A 19829-nucleotide genomic window follows, 5' to 3' on the forward strand; every position below is an offset into this window, starting at 1 on the left:
ACAGCGAGTTAGAGATGCTTTGTTCTCATTTGTATTTCTGAGTTTGGGGTCTCAGACGGTAACGTTTTTGTCTCTTTCTGTTGGACAGATCTACTTGAACAATGCCTTTGCCCTGGACTCGGCCTGGATCCAGCCGGAGGAGTCCAGGCTGTTCCAGGGGGCTGAGAAGCCTCTGCTGCTGAGCAATCAAGTAGCCATGGCTGTAGCCAGGCCAGCTGCTGCCTCCAGACCACTGCCCACGCTCGTCCTGGCCCCTCAGCTGATCCCAGGTCAGGAAATAAGCACATCAATAATTAAGTATTGCCTGTTTCTTGGTGGTTTTCCCTTAATGCATCCCCCAGAGAGGCAAAGCTGCTCTCTAAAGCAGAGATTCACTTCCATTCAGCTGCAAGCCCTTGCCTGAGCAGAGCCTTGATGGCCGAGTGCAGCTCACCCTCTGAATGACTGAGAGGAAGAAAGGGCCGTGTGTAATTACAGCAGATTGTGCCAGGCTGCTCTGGAGCTGCCTGGTGACCTCTGCCAGGAAGGGAGCAACCACTCCCCACCTACTGAGTTGATTTTTCAAACAGAAATCGCTGTCAGCCTCAGTGATTCCATGGCTCTGTGGCACAGTCTGTGCAGGGTTCTGCTGGCTGCTCTTTTGCAGGGTTTGGTGGGGTCTGTGTAGACAGCCAGCAGGAGAGGAGCAGTGGATCCATCATCCCACTGAGGCTCAGCCATTTGTGAAATAAATTCCATTAATCTGCATAACTGAACACAACAACTAAAAGTTACAAATATTAACTGTGCAAATATTCTGTGGTGCTTTAGGTAACTGAGATTTACACCTGGTAAAGAGCATTTATGCTTGGACAAGAGCAGACCATGCCTCCCCGCAGGGCTGCATCTCTGTTTTGTGGCTGCAGGAGTAAATTAAAATAGCAGTTCTATACAGAAGGCTGAGGAGAAAGTGCCACTGGTGTTTCAGCCCCTAAATACAGTCCTAAACTGGGAACTGGAATTACTGACTTGCTGCCAGTTCCTGCCCTCCTCAGAGCAAAGGTGCTGTCCCTGGGGTTGAGCGCAGAGCTCCCCTTTCCACGGGCTCTCCCCAAAAGCAGTTTGTATTTCAGAGCTGTGCAGTGCCCAGGATGTGGCGTTTGCCATCAGGGCTGAGGTTCAGAGTGTGCTGGAGGAGATCCTGGCTCCTGGGCTCGTTACCAACCTCATTAATTAGCAGGGAGTGCCCTGGCACGTGTTGGCCCCTTCACCTGGGTCAGTATTCTGGTGTTTGAGCAGAGCTGTGGCTCAGCCTCCTCTCCTCCTGCCAGCACTGCCCAGGGCTCAGCTGTGGGGAAAGCCTGGTATGAATTAATTTCTGTTTATTAGAGGATTTTTTGGTATTTATTCCACAAAAGAGCAGCTGCATGCCTGGGGAATCAGAGGATGGGTGTGCTGCTGAGGGAGGGGGTCTGGGAGCCACAGCCCCTCCTGGGCTGCCTGGGGAATCAGAGGATGGGTGTGCTGCTGAGGGAGGGGGTCTGGGAGCCACAGCAGGTGTTTCTGCACCTTTAAAAAGGTGTTTCTGCACCTTTTAAAGACTTCAGTGTTTTGAAATAGTTCAGTATTTTAAACGTGCACAAGTGTATTTTATCACATGCAGAAGGGCAGATATAAGGAAAGAGCACTCTGGGAGCTGCTCAGGGGCAGTGCAGGCTGAACAGGGACACTGCCAGCCTGGTGCCACATTTGTGGGCTGTGGGGAGCCCCGGGAGGGGAAGGCTTTCCTCCCCCTGGCCAGTGCCTGTGCCTGTGGTGTCTGCTCAGGAGCCCTGCAGCTGGACCCTGCTCCTCCTGCAGCAGCAGGCTCAGTGCTGCCAGCTGAGCTCCTCGGGGTGGGACAGGGGCAGGGAGGAGCTCAGATCCCCCCACCATCTCTGTACATAATGGGATCACAGAATCCTGGAACGGTTTGGGTTGGGAGGGACCTTAATCCCACCCAGTGTCACCCCTGCCATGGCAGGGACACCTTCCCCTGTCCCAGGTGCTCCAGCCCCAGTGTCCAGCCTGGCCTTGGGCACTGCCAGGGATCCAGGGGCAGCCACAGCTGCTCTGGGCACCCTGTGCCAGGGCAGTCAGGAATTCCTTCCCATCCTTGTTGAGCTGTTGCTGTGGTCGGTGCCACATCCTGTCCCAGGCTGGGTGGGGCTCCAGAGCTGGTGAGGGACCTGTGGCCCTTCCTGCAGGGTGGCACCATCCCTGTCCTGCAGGCAGAGCAGGAGCTGCTTCCCCAGCTGCTATGGCAGCACTGGAAGTGTTTCCTGTGCAATATCTGCCCTTAATGTGAGGAGTAATAAAGATCCTGGAGCAGGTTCAGTGGGATGAGGGGAGCTAATCAGGTTTCTGTGTGGGATTCACTCCGGAGCAGCTCTGCCTTCCCCAGTTATCAGCAATGATAGAATTGTTTTCTCACTGGAGCTGCAGCCTTGCTCAGCTCCAGGAGCGAGCACGCATCCTGGCAAGGGTAATGTGCATAATTTAACAGCTGCAGCCCCAGCTACTCCAAGGTGCTATTAGCTGTGAGAAGCAGCAGTTATTGTTCTCTCCCCAAGTGCAAACCATGAATTATGTGCTCTTGTGTGTTTCTGAGGAGAAGGGTGCCCTTTGCCCCTGGCAATGACGCCTGGCTCGTGTGTGCTCTGGGGAGGAAGGCAGCATTTCATGTTTCTGCAAAGACAGCACTGGTATTTCTGGGAGGGAAGGACTCATGTTTCTGTCTCCTGCGCTGTGTGGGTGAGGTCAGGGCGGTCAGGGTTGGCCAGGTGCCCTGTGCCACTGTGCCAGCTGGGTTCCTGCACATCCCTGTGAGCTGGGTGGCTGCTGGACGGGGTGAGGCAGTGCTGGCAGCACCCCGTGGTGGCTTACGGCACTCATTAGGTGGAAGCTGGAGCTTCAGGACATTGATTGGGGTCACTGGGAGGTGTGCTGGGGCAGTCTGGCACTCCTGGTGTCAGGACCGTGCCACCAGTGCTCCCTGGCCTGGGGTGTTCTCATGTCTGTATCTGGGGAGGTTTTCATGGAATTGTGGAATGGTTGGGGCTGGAATGGACCTTAAAGCTCATCTGGTTCCACGTGTCTCCTGTGTGGAGATGAGGATGTTGTGTGGGGCACCCCAAGGGAATTACATTTTGATCCTTCTGGTTCACGTCTTTCTTTTCTCCTGATGGCAGTACCCTGTACAGAACCAAGACAGTGCCAGCATGCAGATACACATCCAAACACAGGCCCAGCTTGCTAGGTAATTCCATTTCCAGATTCTGAATGAAATAGGGCTGCTCTCTGTTAAATCTGGGCTCTGTTTTCTCATGAAATACACCACCCAGGACCTCTGACCTCCTGTATTGCCTGAGCACAGCTCTGTGTTTGAAGCATATCTCCATTTACAAGCACTCAGGTTTTGGCTTCGCAAATGGGATTATCTTGTATTTAAGCACGTGTGCTGGGGCTCCCTGTTTGGGGACAGAGAATAGCACAGCAGGACCCCATTCGTGTCCCTTAAAAGCCATCAAACCTCTCTTTGTTTGTGGAACATTCAAGCACTGCCAGCCAAGTGCTTTATTAGGTCTGGGAATGCTTGGCTTTAACCACAGCCTTCACAAAGTTTTTGTTTTGCTCGTTAAGTTTATGGGGTTTTTTGGTGCTTTTCCCGTTATCTCCCCAAATCAAGAGAAACTTTGAGTGAAGTTTGCTTTCCCACTTAAATGACAGCAATAACCCCCCGAGCAATGTGTTTATGGGCAAGGCTGCTGTTCTGACCTTTCCACAGCATCATCCCCGCTGACCCCAGAGCTCCGTGTGAACGAACCCAGCTCTCGGTGCCGGCAGGGCAGGAGCAGCCGGGGGTTTCCATTCACTGCACACCAGCAGCAAACTGAGCGGGTGTTCCTGGCACTCACTGGGCTTACAGTGGCAGTGCAGCCGCTGATTTGCCCCTTGGAGAGCAGGGATGTCAGGAGAGCAGGGATATCAGGAAAGCAGGGACATCCCTGCCTTTGTTTGTTTCCCTTTGCAGGGCTACTGCTGTGTTTGTTTGTGTTTGCAGGGGGATATCCCTGTATGTCTTCCCTTTGCAGGGATATCCCTGTGTTTGTTTGTGTTTGCAGTGGGATATCCCTCTCTTTATTCCCTTTGCAGTGGGATATCCCTGTGTGTTCCCTTTGCAGTGGGATATCCCTCTCTTTATTCCCTTTGCAGTGGGATATCCCTGTGTGTGTTCCCTTTGCAGTGGGATATCCCTCTCTTTATTCCCTTTGCAGTGGGATATCCCTGTGTGTGTTCCCTTTGCAGGGATATCCCTGTGTTTGTTTGTGTTTGCAGGGGGATATCCCTGTGTGTGTTCCCTTTGCAGGGATATCCCTGTGTTTGTTTGTGTTTGCAGTGGGATTTCCCTCTCTTTATTCCCTTTGCAGTGCGATATCCCTGTGTGTGTTCCCTTTGCAGGGATATCAGCGTTTTCAGTATTTTTTAGGAACTCTAAACACAGGCACAGGATCAGGTTGAGAAGGAGGTGAAAGTTTTGCACAAATCTGAATTTTTCCACTGGAATGTCGACCCCCCTTCCTGTCTTACACACGTTTTCACATCACCTCCCTGCTGCAGAATCCTTCCACCTCACACATGTCCCTGTGCCTGGGCCCTTTTGGGGGTCCTTTTGGGGTCTCTGGTGTCTGTGGGGAGGTGCCCCCCACTCAGCTCAGCACAGGGTCAGCCCAGGCTCCAGAAGGCCAGGTCAGTGCCAGGAGGAGGTGCCACGTCCCCTCGGGCTGTTGCCCAGCAGGTTGTACAGCACAGAAGCTTTCAGCAAACTGAACAGCACCTGTCTGACACACCTGGGAACACCTGTCTGCACTCAGAGGGGGCTTGAGGTGACAGTCGGGCTCCATCTGCAGCTGAGGTCAAAGGAAGGGACAGCGAATTCTGCCTCAAGTCCTGGAGCTTAAAAATGCAGAGAATCCTACTTAAAAATAGTGAAAATACTGCCTAAAGACTCAGAGCTTAAAGATGAAGAGAATCCGACTTTAAAATGCAGAAAATTCTGCTTAAAGCCATCAGAGCTGAAAGATGAAGAGAATCCTTCTTAAAAATACAGAAAATTCTGCTTAAAGCCATCAGCTGGGCTGGGGGCTGTGAGGGGCTGGGGGCTGTGAGGGGCTGGTCTGGATGCAGCACAGCACTGGGGGCTCCTGTTACAGCAGGGCTGCTGCTGAGGATGGTTTTGGAAACAGGAGCACTGCCAGTGCCCAGGGAGGGCTGGAGTGCCCATCCCTGGAGGTGTCCCGGGAATTGCTGGAGGTGGCACTCAGAGCTCTGGGCTGGGGACAAGGTGGGGATGGGCACAGCTGGGACTCGTGATCCCGGGGGGCTTTTCCAGCCCCAGGGACTCTGGGATTCAGAGGAGAAGTTGGCACCTCAGTGCCAGGGTGTACCATGACCTGGGAAAACACCATTGCTGAAGAAATCCTGCCTTTTCCCCTCACTGCAATATCAGTGATGGTGTTTGACTCCTCTTTTCCTGGCCTGTGACTGGAAATTCCCCCTGTGAGTGCGGGGTGATCGATGGTAACTCTAAAACCCTTTCAAGGCCTTTTTGAAAAGAACTCCCAGCAAGGTCTGGTTTGTTTGTGAGGAGAATTCCTCGGGTGGGTGCCCCCAGCTGTGGGGCAGTCCTGGCCCAGCTGGCAGTGCCCTTGGCAGAGCTGGGCTGTGTTTGAGTGCCCGACTGGGGGATGCTGTTGGGCTGAGGCACAGCAGGACCCCCTGAGCCCTGCCGTGCTCTGCCCAGCACTGAGCCCCAGGGACAGCCCTTCCACCATGGAGTGATTCACCAGGAGAGACAGAGAGAGCTTCATCAAAGGAGGGGAAACCACCCAAACTCCTCTTCCAGCTGAGCAATGAAACTTTGATGAGGGGATGGATGCAGGTTTAATGAGGCAGCCCGGCTCAGCACAGGCTGTGCCTGCCTGGCTCACATCACTCTGCTGTTCTCCTGCCCTCTTTGGGGAAATCACATCCTCCTCTCCACAAGAAAAGAATCAAATGAGAAGTAAACAACCTTCCTGCTCGTGTGCCCTGCAGGAAGGCACAGCAAAGTCGTATTTGCAGGCAGCATTAGCTTTCACAGGAGCTGCAGGAGAGGTTTTGTGGGTTTCTCCCAGCAGCAGGCAGCTGGAATTGGGAATGAGCACAGGCTCTTGGAGGGCAGGTGTTTGACCCCACTGAAGGATTGTTCCACTTCCCAGGTGAATGAACAATGAGCTTGTGTTTAACACTTGGATTGGTTGGACACTGATGGGTTTTTATTTTTTGTTTCTTAATTTCCACTGTTGGACTGGTAGAAAAATCTGTTTTCATTTATCCGTTGCTAAATTATCAAAACTTAAATATTTGTGGGGTTTGTTTGGCCTGTGTGCCTGTTACTGAGTGCATCTGCAGGTTCCTTGGCATGGAGGAAGAATGACTGTGGAAATAATGAATGTTTTTTGTGACACTGAAAACACTAAACTTCTGTTTTGTTAATGCAGGGCTTATTCTATTGGGAAGTAATTGTTTGTAAAGGGCTGGGACAAAGCTGGGGGTGCTCACCTGGAGAGGAGCAGCTCCAGGGAGAGCTCAGAGCCCTGCCAGGGCCTGAAGGGGCTCCAGGAGAGCTGCAGAGGGACTGGGGACAGGGATGGAGGGACAGGACACAGGGAATGGCTCCCAGTGCCAGAGGGCAGGGCTGGATGGGATACTGGGAATTGGGAATTGTTCCCTGGCAGGGTGGGCAGCCCTGGCACAGGGTGCCCAGAGCAGCTGTGGCTGCCCCTGGATCCCTGGCAGTGCCCAAGGCTGGGATGGACACTGGGGCTGGAGCACCTGGGACAGGGGAAGGTGTCCCTGCCATGGCAGGGGTGGCACTGGGTGATTTTCCAGGTCCCCCCCAGCCCATTCCCTGATCCTGTGAGCTCACCCAGGTCCCTGCTGGGATTCTCCTGCCTGGAGTTGTTTAGGGGCTGCATCCCCCACCCCACAGCCTCCCTCCCAGCAGCCATTCCCTGTTCTGGGATACACACAAAGGGAGCCTCAGGGCGAGGGAAGGCCTGCCCTGGGGTCAGCTGGGGATTTTTGGAGCCCCAGTTCTCTCCCAGAGCCTGCGGGCTGAGCTTTGCTGGGTGCCACCAGAAGCTGATGACTGCTTAATTTCTGAGTCTGAGCTCTGGTGGAGGGAGGAACAGCTGCTGTTTGTCAGATTGCCTCTGCTCCTCAGGAGTTTTACCACCCCTGCTCTTGTTTATTTAACATAATTAGCAGAGATTGAGCTCTGAAGGTCCTCGCTGCCACTGTCAGGCTGGGGAGAGGATGGTGCAGGGGCTGAAGGGTGTTCAGGGGTTTATTTGGGACATTCCTGGGTTCCATCGGCAGGCGCTGCCCAGGGAGGGCTGGAGTGCCCATCCCTGGAGGTGTCCCGGGAATTCCTGGAGGTGGCACCCAGAGCTCTGGGCTGGGGACAAGGTCTTGTCAGGATTTAGACTTGATGACCTTCAGGCCTTTTCCACTGTCAGTGACTCTGTTTCTGCGATTGCTGAGCTCTGGGGCCCAGAGCTGAACACAATACACAGATTTATTCACGTCCCGCCTGCTCAGGCCCTGGTGTCTCTGAGGGGGCACCCAGGGCCGGGTGGGACGTGCTGCGTCTTGTTCCATCCCGTGTCCAAATCCAGAGTGCAGCTGAGCGCAGCACTGTCCCCAGCCGCTCTGCTCTCCCCGCAGCTCTCACTCGTGTCTCTCTCTCCCACAGGTGGTTGCCAGAACAGCCTTAAAGCCGCGGGTGGCACTCAGGGCCTGGCGCTGGTGGCCCTGGAGCCCGAGGCCCCCCAGGCCCCGCCGGGGCCCGGCCTGCAGCCCTGCCACCTCCTCACCTTGTCCCCCATCAAGGTCCCGCTCCTGGCCTCGCCCTTCCCAGGTAAGGGCCCTGCTGGGCCCCAGGACAGCTCTGGGCACACGGGGGGGTGTGGGGGTTTGGGGAATGCTGGGCACGGGTGGCACTGCAGGGGTTAAACTGGGGGTTCTGGAGCAGCTTGGAGGCGTTCTCTGGATTGTCAGGAGTGGGTCACAGCTCTGGTCTGTGTTCCAGGAGAGGGTCACAGCTCTGGGCTGTGGGTCACAGCTCTGGTCTGTGTGCCAGGAGTGGGTCACAGCTCTGGGCTGTGTGTAAGGAGTGGGTCACAGCTCAGGTCTGTGTGCCAGGAGTGGGTCACAGCTCTGGTCTGTGGGTCAGAGCTCAGAGCTCTGGGCTGTGTGCCAGGAGTGGGTCACAGCTCTGGGCTGTGTGTAAGGAGTGGGTCACAGCTCAGGTCTGTGTGCCAGGAGTGGGTCATAGCTCTGGTCTGTGTGCCAGGAGTGGCTCAGAGCTCTGGGATGTTTGTCATGGATGTGTCCCTGGGACACTTAGGGCCAGCTGAGCTGGTTCTCCCCCACCTGAGGGGTTCTGTGGGCACACCTCAGAGCCCCCAGCACACCCTCAGGTTTGGTGGTGTGTTCACAGCCGAGCTGAAACCTTCACCTCCTCAGCTGGAATGGCCCCCACGAGGTGTGTGCACCACGTGGGACAGCGCTGGGTGAAGTCCCAGCAGATTCTCTGGGTGTTTTTAGTTATCATCGTGCTGGGAGAGCTCAGCCTGGGTCCTTTCCCAGAGCTGAGGTGTGGCTGGTACCTGGAAAAGTGTCTCTTTTCTGTGTGCTGAGTGGAACCTTTCTGAAGGTGGCAGCTGAGGGGGCATCCCTGCCTGGCTGGGCAGGCGTGGTGACAGGAGCCTTTAGGGAAGGTTTGTAACTGCACCTGGGCTGCCTGGGGATGTTTCTAGAACAGTTATCTGCCAGTTAAGTGAAAAATGGACATGAGGCTGCACCCCTCACCCACTGTTTGGGTAGTGCTGGGACCAGCTGTGATGGGACCAGGGGATGGTGTGAACTACATCCATTCGATGGGAGATGGGAAGGAATTCCTCCCTGGGTTTGTCCTGATCCACGTGCCACCTAAAAAGTGACCCTGGGGATAAGGAGCTTCCCACATTCCTCTTGTCTAAAGTTTAAGAAAGGCCACTGGCATGCAGTAGCAATGAACTTAAAAACCCCCAAATTACATTATTTCCAGCTTCAATCTCCATGTTTATTGGTGCCTGGAAGGCTGAGCATTGTGTGTGTGGTTAGCCCAGTTAGTTGATTATCCCCTGTTAATTGATTCTGTTAGAGAGCAGTGTCCTGTTCCTTAGAGAGTGGTTCTGTGTCTCCAGTCACAGGGATTTGCTCCATTTGATCAATAGTCTTAGGAGTGAATATTTAATTTTTAGACCTCTGATTGTGGTTAGTTTTGCAGCCTTACAGTTAACTGCTGGCAGCCTAATTAATAGCTTTGGGAATTAACAGCAGGGTGTTAACACAAGGTGGGAGGTGTGGGAAGGGCACAGGGCAGGTGGGGATCCAGGCTCTGCTGCTTTTCCATCCTCACAGAGGAAATTCCTTGGAATTCCCTCAAAGCAAATCACCTGGAATTATGGGGAACTGTGAGTGTGCACAATGCAGTGTGGTCATTTTTAAAAATTCACTTTTAATACAATTTATTTTACATTTTGGGAAGGAAAATCAGAAGCACAGCTATGAGAGAGCAGAGGATATTTGGGGAATTTAAAGGCATGTGCAGCCTCCTCCTGCAGGAGGCTGTGAAGGATCCCAGCTGGATCCCTGGGAATGGGGCTGAGCACACAGGGCTGCGAGGTGCTGGCTGCTGCAGGTTGCTGTGCCTCGGCTCTGCAGTCAGTGGTGCTCTTGGGGATTGTTCTGTCACTGTGCTGAGCCTAGAAAAACTTGAAATGATGAAATAAACGTGTGGGAGAGAAGCAGCATAAAAATCCTGGGTTTAACAGCAACATAAAATACTGTTTTATATGGAATAAAATATTGAAGCTTGAGGAACCTGTCCATGGAGTGATGTGTGGCTGGAGAGGCTCCAGCTCAGGCTCTGGGCAGTGAGAGGGGCCTTGGCCCCACATTGCTGTGCTCTCTGCTCCCACACCAGTGAGGCAACAGAGAAGGTTCCAGCAATGCAATTGCAGCCCCATTTTGGGTTGGGGTTGCTTTTATTTCCTTTCTTCATTTTGCATCTACTGGTGGTGCTGCTCGTGCATCTACCAGGCAAATGTTCCCTTAAATATTTCATGGCAGCCTGGCTGTGAGTGTGGATTTTGTGCCAGGTTTAACATAAAGACTAAACAGGAGCTTGTGGAGATGCAGCTCCTCACTGTGCTGCATCTTCCTGGGCTCTGCTGGGGGAGGAAACTGCATTTCCCAGCACTGCCACGCCAAGGCTCTGAAATCTGGCTCAAAGAAATCCTAAATGCATTAAATTTGCAAGCACCAGCACTTACCTGCAGTAATTAAGGGATGGGGTGTCTGGTGATCTCTAATACCCCTCTGCAGCTCCTGCATGAAGAAGTGGGTGTTTATTTTCCTCACATGCAGGTTTTTAATGGCAGCAGTGAAGAAGGTAAGAGATGAGCCTGTGCTTATGGACTCTGTAAATTAGCAGTGAGCACAAATATTAAAAAAGGCACCATCTGCCATAGAATCCATTTGCCACCTGTTCCCTGGCTCTCAGCATTATTTAAGGGTTTAAATGTGGTGGTTTAGGCTGCCACGGAGCAGCTGGGAAGTGACTGAGCCTTTTCCTCTCAGCACCTTAATGCTGTGTGCCAAGGCCAGCTCTCGGTGCCAGCTCTGTGTCTGAGCTCTGTCCGTGGCTGTCAGTCCCTCCTCAGCAGGGCTGCTGACTGAGCCAGGCTCAGAGCATGCCTAGAGCTGGCTCATGGGCTGGGCAGGGACCTGCTGCTGCTCCCAGCAGAGGCACAGACTGTCCCACGGGGCCTGGGAAGGGTGCAGTGCTGGGGAAGGCAGTGGGCTTAGTCCCACTCAACCCCTGAGCTCAGCCCAGGTCCCCAGGAAATCACAGAAGCCCAGGGTGGATTGGTTTGGAGGGACCTCAGAGCCCACCCAGTGCCACCCCTGTCTTGGCAGGGACACCTGCCTCTGTCCCAGGTGCTCCAGCCCCAGTGTCCAACCTGGCCTTGATGTTCCAGATGTTTCCTGGCCAACCTCTTCCCTCCCAGCTCCTTACTGGGAGGGCTGGGCTGAGCCACGTGTCCATGCTCTGTGCACACTCTTTCCTTCCTTGTGTTAATGAGATAATTAACAGCTGCAGTCCAGGGAGTCAGTGCTGGGAAGCAGCTCTGGCTCTGCAGGTGGCTCTGCTGGGCTCTCTCCCACCCTTGGGGATCCACTCCGTGGGAATTCTCCTCGTGCAGTTCTCAGCTCACACCAGCCCAGCCCTCCCCTGCACAGGAATTCCACGGCATTAGCTGAGCACAAATGAACGATTTTGGGAGAACAGCCAAAGTTCCAGGCAGGAATGTGGTGTTCCCCTCCTGGGGAAGCCTCCTGGCCTTGCTGGGTGTGCCCCGTGTGTGGCACTGGCACGGACTGGCCTGGCAGTGCTGGGTGGCTCTAACGAGCTTGCTGTAAATGATGTGCTGCTCTAATGCTGGCTAACGAAGCAGGTAAATGAATGTTTATAGTTATTAAAGTGATCACTTCCTGCCTGGGCTAGTATTCAGCACAAAGTCACGTTTTGGTTCCCTGTCTGTGTTGGCACACAGAGGGAAGGTGAGCTGGGACAGGGGCTCAAATCATGCCCAGAGCCCACTGAAGTGGTACCAATTCCCTCCTCCCTGCACAGTGAGTCCCTGCTGGCAGCTGGAGCTGCCCAGTCAGGCCCTGTAAGGAGCAGGCTGATGGCTCCGTGTGGAAATTCAGCTTGCTTGGGTTACCAAGGCAAAGTGCAGGAGGAGGGCAGGCAGGGTGAGGTCAGGCACAGCTCTGTGGTATTGCACATTTTTGCACCATCCAAAGCCAGTCATGGGGAGTTTATTGGTGCAAATCCATGGGGAGGCCTGACTGGGGTTATGGATCACAGTGCACCTTGTGCCAGCAGGGATTGCCAAGGCTTTGGGATGTCTGGGGAGCAGGAGCAAGACCTGAGGGTCAGGCTGGACACCAGGAAAAGGCCACAGCTCAGTCCTGCTCAGGCTAAGCAGCTGCTGCCATGGTGTGCTCCAGGAGAGGTTCTCAGTGCTTGGGATGTAATAGCAAGGTATTGACAAAAGGGAAAATATCAATACTCCAGTGGCAGTTACAAAAGACAAACAACCCAAATCCTCTCAGTCGTGCCCAGCTCTTGGTAAATGTCATGAAAGTCAGAGTTAATTTAGTGTGTCTGTAACTGCTTGTTGAAGCACTGAGCTGGGTTTAGCTGTGGGAAGTGCAGTGCTGGGCAGTGTTTCCATCAGGTTTCACTCCAGGAGCAGCAGTTCCTCTGCCAGGTGGGTTTCCCCAGCCAGGTGAGGCTGGGGCTCGGGGTCACACTGGGTTTGTCCTTTCCCCTGGGTGTCCCTCTGAGGAGCTTGGGCTGCACGGGGCAGGCTGGGCTCTTCTTTCTGTTAGAGACTCAAATTAATTGAGATTTGTGTAGCTGAAAAAGCCCTCACTAAACTGGGTATATTTCTTGTAAATGGAGCAGAAGTCTTAGAAGGAAACCCAAAGTGAGTGAAAGGAATGACAATGGGATCATTCCACGAGGAGCCCTTGCTTGTCCCTCTCCAGAAGAAGAGGAATGGATGAGAATTCCTGTGAGAATCCCGTGAGTTTTAAATCACAGCTGAGGGAACACCTTGTTTTGGTGGCTGCTGCTGCATCCTGCAATTCATTTATGCAATGAAAGCATTAGGAGCTCTGCACGTGTGGCCAAGGCTTGATGGAATGGTGCTGGGATGCAAAATAATCCCCAGGGGATGCTCAGGCCCAGCTTTTTGTGCTGCTGCCCAGCAGGAATACTGGGGCACTTGGAGAGGGGAACAAAGCAGCAAATCCTGCTGAGCCCCAGTAAAAGATGGGAGTGATGTTGCTTTGTGTGCTTTTGTCTTGCTTATTAGTGAGAGGGAAAAAGCATTTTTTTAGACATTATTTTTTATGTGTTCAATTTTATTGTTCAGCTATTTGGGGACTGGTTTTGATGCTGTAAAATGAAGCCACAGAGTGGATTTTAACTAATATATTCCCAATGTTTGGCCTGAATCAGGGCTAGATGTGGGGTGAACTCAGTGCAAAACTAAACCTGATGGAGGAGGAAATTCCACAATCCCAGTGGATTAATCTCCACTTTTAGGATTTGCATCTGCAGGGTCTTTTACCTCCTGGTGCAATTCTCAGTGTGGTGTGTTAGGCAGGGGGATAATCTCAGCATTCCCTGGAATAGGAGGGGATCCTGGAATGCTCCAGACATTCTGTCCAGTGGGATTGAGAGCTGAGCAAACCCTGTGCCACAAAACGTCCTGTGAATCATTCAAATTGCTGCTGCACTTCATCTTGGAAACTAAAATTAATATAGAAATACCTGACTGGGAGTTTCTTATGAGGGAATAGAAATTCCAGGGCACCATGGCATGACGTGGGGGTCTGTGAGGCTGAGAGCTCAGGGCTTGTATTATTATTATTGTTATTATTGTTATTCCTGTTCAGCCCCCTGGATGGTGGGAACCAAGTCCACAGGGATTTTCCTGGTGTTTGTGCCCAGTTTTGCTTTGGAGATGTGGACGTTTCCTGGGTGACTCCCCTGTTCCTCAGTCAGGCCCCACTAAAGTGTAAAGAAATGTAAAGAGGTAAAATGAATCTTCCTTCTTGGCCAGAATATAAATAAGGGAACTTAATTACATTTCCCAATTTTAAGTGCGCCACAGGAGCTTCCCCAGGGTACTAAATGGAATTTCATGGATTTTATTGCACTTGCAGCTCTGTTGGCACAGGCAGGACGTGGGGATGGTGGAAGGGAAAAGGAGCAGGACTTGGGGACAGTGGGAGGCGTCCCTGCCCTGGCAGGGGTGGCATGGCTGGGCTTTAAGGTCCTTCCAACACAAACCAGGCTGGGATTCTGTCATCCCCAGAAAATCCCTCCTGCCAGCCCCTGTTCCACACTGGGCTCCCTCTGTGGTGTCAAGAACCTGGGACCTTAAACTTGACTCAGAAACCACCAAAAAATGGAGCACTAGAGTCACATTCCTGGTTTCTGCCTGGCTGGGCTCAAAATTCCAAACTTAATTTCTGACTCAGATCCTCAAACCCTCCCAGAAATGAGTGCTTGAAGATTTCACTCTGAAGCACAAAGGACTGGTTCATGCAGAAATAATTACAGTGCTATGACAGGAGCAAGTGGAGGTTCTGGGGGTCTGATGCTGCATAATTCAGTGTATTCTCTCACAATTACATCCTGTCCAGAGGGCAGAAGGAAATTTGCTACTGGAGTTTGTGTGAGGCTGGAAAAGAATCATCAAAGTTTGGGAAATGGGACTGGACAGGGCAGTGAGAAGGGCTGTGGGGTGATCATCACCATCACCATCCTCATCACCCCCACCACCCCCTTTCCTCCTGCTGTGGTCCCACCTTCCTGGGCTGCAGGGTGGTCCCACCTCCTTTCCCTGGGCTTGGAGAAGCTCTGTCCCAGCCCAGGAGAGCCCCAGTCCCTCCAGCCACACTCAGCACAAATCCCTGCTGTGCCTTTGGGCCCCTCCAGCCTTATTTTCCAATTTTCTGTGATGGCTCTATGAATAATTCAAGAGGAGTCTTTGATCTGGGCTGGCTGCCCTGCGCTGCTGGGAGAGCAGGGAGGTCACCTGGGGCAGGAGCTGCTGCTCTCAGGAACTGCCCAAAAATCCAATACAGCTTTTTTCCCCACTTTGGAGGCTCTTGGCTCTGAATTCCCTTAGGGTTTGGGTTCTCGTCTCTGAATTCCCTCAGGGTTTGTGTTCTTGTCTCTCAGTTCTCTCAGTCTTTGGGTTCTTGTCTCTGAGTTCTCTCAGTCTTTGGGTCCCTGTCTCTGAATTCCCTCAGAGTTTGGGCTCTTTGAATTCCCTCAGTCTTTGGGTTCTTGTCTCTGAATTCCCTCAGGGTTTGGGCTCTTCTCTCTGAATTGCCTCAGGGTTTGGGTTCTTGTCTCTGAATTGCCTCAGAGTTTGGGTTCTTGTCTCTGAATTCCCTCAGGGTTTGGGTCCCTGTCTCTGAATTCCCTCACAGTTCACTGTCCAGAGCAGCATTCCTGGGGCTGCTGGGCTTTGAGAGGTGCAGAGGCTCGGGAGGGACAGAGCTCACTGACCTGTGGCTTGGGGGAGCCACAGCCGTGGTGAACATCTCCTCTGCAGGGTTCCAGGGAATTAATTAACTGTTCAATCTATTATGTGGTGATGATCTCATCCTGTGTGTGGAGGTAACCCAGGGAGGGAGGCAGGGACCTTGGTCTGACCCCTGTGCCAGCCTGCAGACACAGGAGATGTCCAGGCTCTCCCCACTCCTGGTGGCACCTCGGGGATGTGATGGGCTCTGTCCTGCTGAGGAGGATTCTCCCTGCTGGACACTTTCCATCATTTTCCCTCTTCCTTTCTGTCTCTTCTCATGCCTTTGTGCTCTCCAGCCCCGTTCAGCTGGGGAAGGTTTCAGTGGATTTTGTTTCAGTACTGGTTCACGGTGTGTAAAATGTCACTGTCACTTGGGAACGGGGTCTCTCAGGTGGAGAGAAGAGATTTGTCTCATTTTTGGACACAGTTCTGCCAAGACTTCTTTTTAATGAGTAAAGCCAGCTCGGTTCCTCAACCTCAGTGCAGAATTTTGAAAAGCAGGGGAATGTTCAGTAGAGAGGCATTGGTGCAAGAGGAGCAGCAGATCTGAGACAGGTAAAGGGTGATAATTGGTTTGTCCTGGGAAGTGATGGATCCCTTTGCAGGAGTGCCATTCCCACCTTGCCAGAGCAGCTCAGTAACTCAGAGCACCTTGTCATAATTCCAGATAATGCCAGAAGTGTCCCTAAAGGAATGATTTGTGCTCCCAGTATAAATTCTGGTGCCTTTTGCTGTCCAGTCCCTCTTGGCACAAAACAAGCTCAGGAGAAGCCATCCCTGGGGCTCTGCTTTGCCTGGGCAGAGCAGGAGGGGTCTCACAGCTCAGCTCCATATCAGGGCAGTCAGAAATAAGTAAGAAAAGGTGAGTTTCACCCTGGGGTCACAGCACATCCTGAGCTGGAGGGGACCCCCAAGGGTCCAGCCCAGCTCCTGGCCTGGCACAGGCAGCCAGCAATGCTTGAGAGCCCTGTCCAAGCACTCCCTGACTGCTCCTCCTCCAGAACAGAAGGGAGGGAAAGCCTCCAGCAGGAGTTGTATTTCCAGCCTGAAGCTGAGGATCTGAGCCCAGCAGGGTCTGGAGCAGGGCTCAGCTCAGCAGTCACCCAGGGACACGAGCTGAGCCTGTGAGGATTTGCATCATTTGCTTTTCTAAGCAAGGCTTGAATGGGGTTTAATAATCCTGCTCTTTTTGTTATTAAATGTGTCGGGTTCAATTCTGTCATGGTGAGTCCTGCTCTTACAGCTCCTGTGATGAGAAATCTCATTAAAAGTTGGGGAATGCTTTCTGTTCGCTTCTGCTGCTCACAGACTTCTTGTTTCAGTTTGAACTTTTTTTTCCAGTTAAAGCCAATGTTGGGATTTGGCACAAAGTGGGGAATTCCTGCCTGGGATCACAAGGGCAGCACCAGAGGAGGTCAGGGCTGGGCAAGGGCTTTGCTGGGATGGGCACAGGGCCTTGAGCAATCATTTCCCCCAAAAGAGAGGAAATGGGGATGATAAACCCTGTCTGAAATGATTCCTCTGAGGAATTTTTAAACTGGGACTCCCCAGGTGTCCCAAGTGCTGCAGCAGGGCTTTGAGGGGTGATCAGAGCTGGGGCTTCCCAGGATTGTCCCTTCACAGGGACACTTCACAGGGCTTGGGGGAGATTTCATGCCCCTGAACCCAGCAGGTTTGGGGTGTGAGGCTCTGCTGGTGCTGTCACTCTCATGGAATCACAGAATAATTTGGTTTTGAGGGGTCCTTCAAAGGTCATCCTGTCCCACCCCCTGCAATGTCCCCCTCCCTCAGGGAGGAGCGTTGCCCTGGCTGGTTTTCACAGGGGATATTTCAAACACCAGTAGTACAGGACAGGCCTGTAAGAAATGGCTGAATGTGACACTCCAGCTTTTGGGGGGGTTGATGGATTTTGATTTCACTTTGCTTTTGAAGCCGCTGTGCCTTCCCTCGTTTTGCTGCTCATTTGGTGGAAATTGCAAAAAACCAGGTTGTTAAAGGAGGAGAAATTGGAGAGGGAAATGTTCCTCAGCACAGCTCACTGCAGAAGGTGCTCATTGCCACTTAGGCCTGACTCTGCAGATTTTCAGGAATTCTTGCTGACTTTATTCCCTTCCCGCTCCAATAAGCAATTTACTCCAGCATTCACCAGTTCCTGAAGTGGTTATGGCAGTGCATATTGAAATGAAAGCTCCAAATGATCCTGCAGAAACAAAAGTGCAGCTCCTGCTCTGCTGGGGAGGGCTGGGGTCGGGCTGGGGCCAGCAGGGGTTGGGATCTGCTGGAGATCCAGACATGGAATGGGTTGGGATGGGTTAAATCCCACCCAGTGCTACGGCAGGGACAGCTCCTGCTGCCCCAGCCCTGCCCAGCCTGGCCTTGGGCACTGCCAGGGTGGGAAGCATCCCATGGAACACACTGGTGATGTCTCTCCATATTGGTGTTCTGCTGCACACTGATTTATCTGTGCATAAATCTCACTCCAGCTGTACTTCTGTGCCTCATGCTTTTATTTTTCATTTTACCAGAGTCAGAAGACCCTTCACTCATTTTCTGAGCTCCTTCCAGGGCAGTTTATTCATCTGATGGAATCCAATGGGGTGACTTGGATTCTATACCATCAATTTTAAGCTAAAAAAAACCCAAGGCATTTCTGTGCCAAAATCCTGCTTCTCCCAGTCCCTGTGATGGCCTCGAGTGCCCTGTGCCAGTGCCAGGCTGTGCCATGCCTGCTCTGCCCTGCCAAACATCCCTGCTGCTGTCACCCCTCACCTTCCAGCTCTTTGTCATTCTTCTGTGCTCCCCTCCAGGTCATGAGTGGATTCTTTTTGTCACTGCCACTGCAGCAGAAAAGGAGCTCTTCAGCAGAAATTTCAGTATCCTTTTTTCAATTTGAAGATGGGAAAACCCAAACAAACATAAAGCACAGGTGGATGAAGGAGAGCAAAGCAGTTTGGGTCGTTCTGCCAAAACCAGGGATGCTGATTTCGAGGGTTGCTTCTGACTGGGTAGGAGAGCAGAAGAGTCTCATTTATAAAATTCTCCTTTTCCCTCACTGCTGATGGAAGTGGCCCCTGGCCTGTACGGGGACTCCCCAAGCCAGGTTGGACACTGGGACTGGCAGCACCTGGGACAGTGGGAGGTGTCCCTGGGTGGGATTTAGGGTCCCTGCAGCCCACAGCAGCCTGGCACCCCGGGGTTGTGTGTGTGCTCTGTGTGTGCCTGCTGTGTCCCTCTCTCCCAGCCCAGCCCTGTGTGCCCCTGGCTGCTGGGTTTGCAGTTTCTGTTCCCAGCTGGGACTGAGGGGCAGAGCCGTGCCATCCATCCCCGGTGCCCTGTGGCCCCTGGGCTGGCTGCAGCACAAAGGGCAAGCAGGGATGGCCATTCCCAGCCCCACTTGGGTGGCTGTGGGCTCCCAAAGCACTGCAGGGGCTGGGGGCTCTCTCCATCACCCAGGGAGCTCCAGCTCACCCTGGGGCTGAGCTTGGGGCAGGGCAGCTGTGCTGAGCCAGCTGTGCCAGCTGTGCTGGGGTGTTCTCCCCAGCAGCCCTGTGCCTGTGCAGGCAGCCAAGGGCAGCTGCTGCTCAGGAAACACCACACGTTCCCAGGGCTGAGGCACAGGGAAGGGCATAATCACATTCAGAAAGTGCTGAATGTTTTTAATGAACGTGTCTGGGCCTTACAAAGGAGCAGAGGAAGGAAGGGAAATTTCTCAGAGGTGGCTCCTGGGCAGCCTCGTGTTTCCCCAGCAGGAGCTGCCTTGAGCAGCAGCGTGGTGTGTCCTTGAGGGGAAGGGGGAGCAGAGCTGAGGGGCTGCATGGAGCTGGAGGATGCTGCCTGCTTGGGAAAAAGTCGATTTTTTTTAATTGCTGCTCAATTCCTCCTTTTTTTTCAAGCAAAGAGTATTCTCTTGTCCTTTGCAGATAGGCAGGACTGCCCCATATTATCTCATCAGGATGGACTGTGCTTCTAAATGAAGCAAGTCCCTGGGCCCTGATCTCCAGCACCTTCTGGGGTCAGGAGGTGAGAGCAGCTCTAATAAAAATGACTGGGTGCATTTCTGGGCCTGCCTGTCAGACAGTGGCTGCAATTACTGATTTCCCTGCTCCTTCCCATTAGCCTGCCTGGTGATGCCCCAGGATGTCACAAACTCCTCCTGCCTGTGCCTGGGGACAGTGGGGTACAGCAGGGTGGGCGCTGGGGGCTCCTCAAGGGCAGGCAGCCACAGCAGGGCAGCTTAGAGCAGAAATTAGGGGAGGTTTTCATGGAAGGGCTGTAAAGCACTGGAACAGGGAATGGTGGAGTCCCCAGGGATTTCAGAGTGGATGTGGCACCTGGGGACGTGGCTTAATGGTGACCATGGTGGTGCTGCTGGCTGGACTTGATAGTCTTGAAGGTCCATTCCAACTGTAGTGACTGTGGCATTTCCTGATCCCAGCTGGGCTGCTGTCCCCACCGTGGGGCTGGGAGTGGGCCAGCTCCTCCCCTGTGATGTTCCAGATATGCCAGAATTGGATGAGATATGGATTTATCCTGATCCCC

At 53.1% G+C, this 19829-nt stretch overlaps 1 protein-coding gene across 1 annotated transcript in view; it reads left to right on the forward strand.

Moving 5' to 3' along the window:
- Positions 1-19829, forward strand: part of TCERG1L (transcription elongation regulator 1 like) — a 150054-nt gene that overhangs the window by 106410 nt on the left and 23815 nt on the right. Inside the window, exons 4-5 of the mRNA XM_041461114.1 lie at positions 89-269; positions 7817-7981. Coding sequence (XP_041317048.1) covers positions 89-269; positions 7817-7981 — 346 coding nt within the window. The remainder of the gene's footprint in view (positions 1-88; positions 270-7816; positions 7982-19829) is intronic.

Source organism: Pyrgilauda ruficollis, unplaced genomic scaffold, assembly GCF_017590135.1.
Source record: "Pyrgilauda ruficollis isolate IOZ18807 unplaced genomic scaffold, ASM1759013v1 scaffold15, whole genome shotgun sequence".
Taxonomy (NCBI): domain Eukaryota; kingdom Metazoa; phylum Chordata; class Aves; order Passeriformes; family Passeridae; genus Pyrgilauda; species Pyrgilauda ruficollis.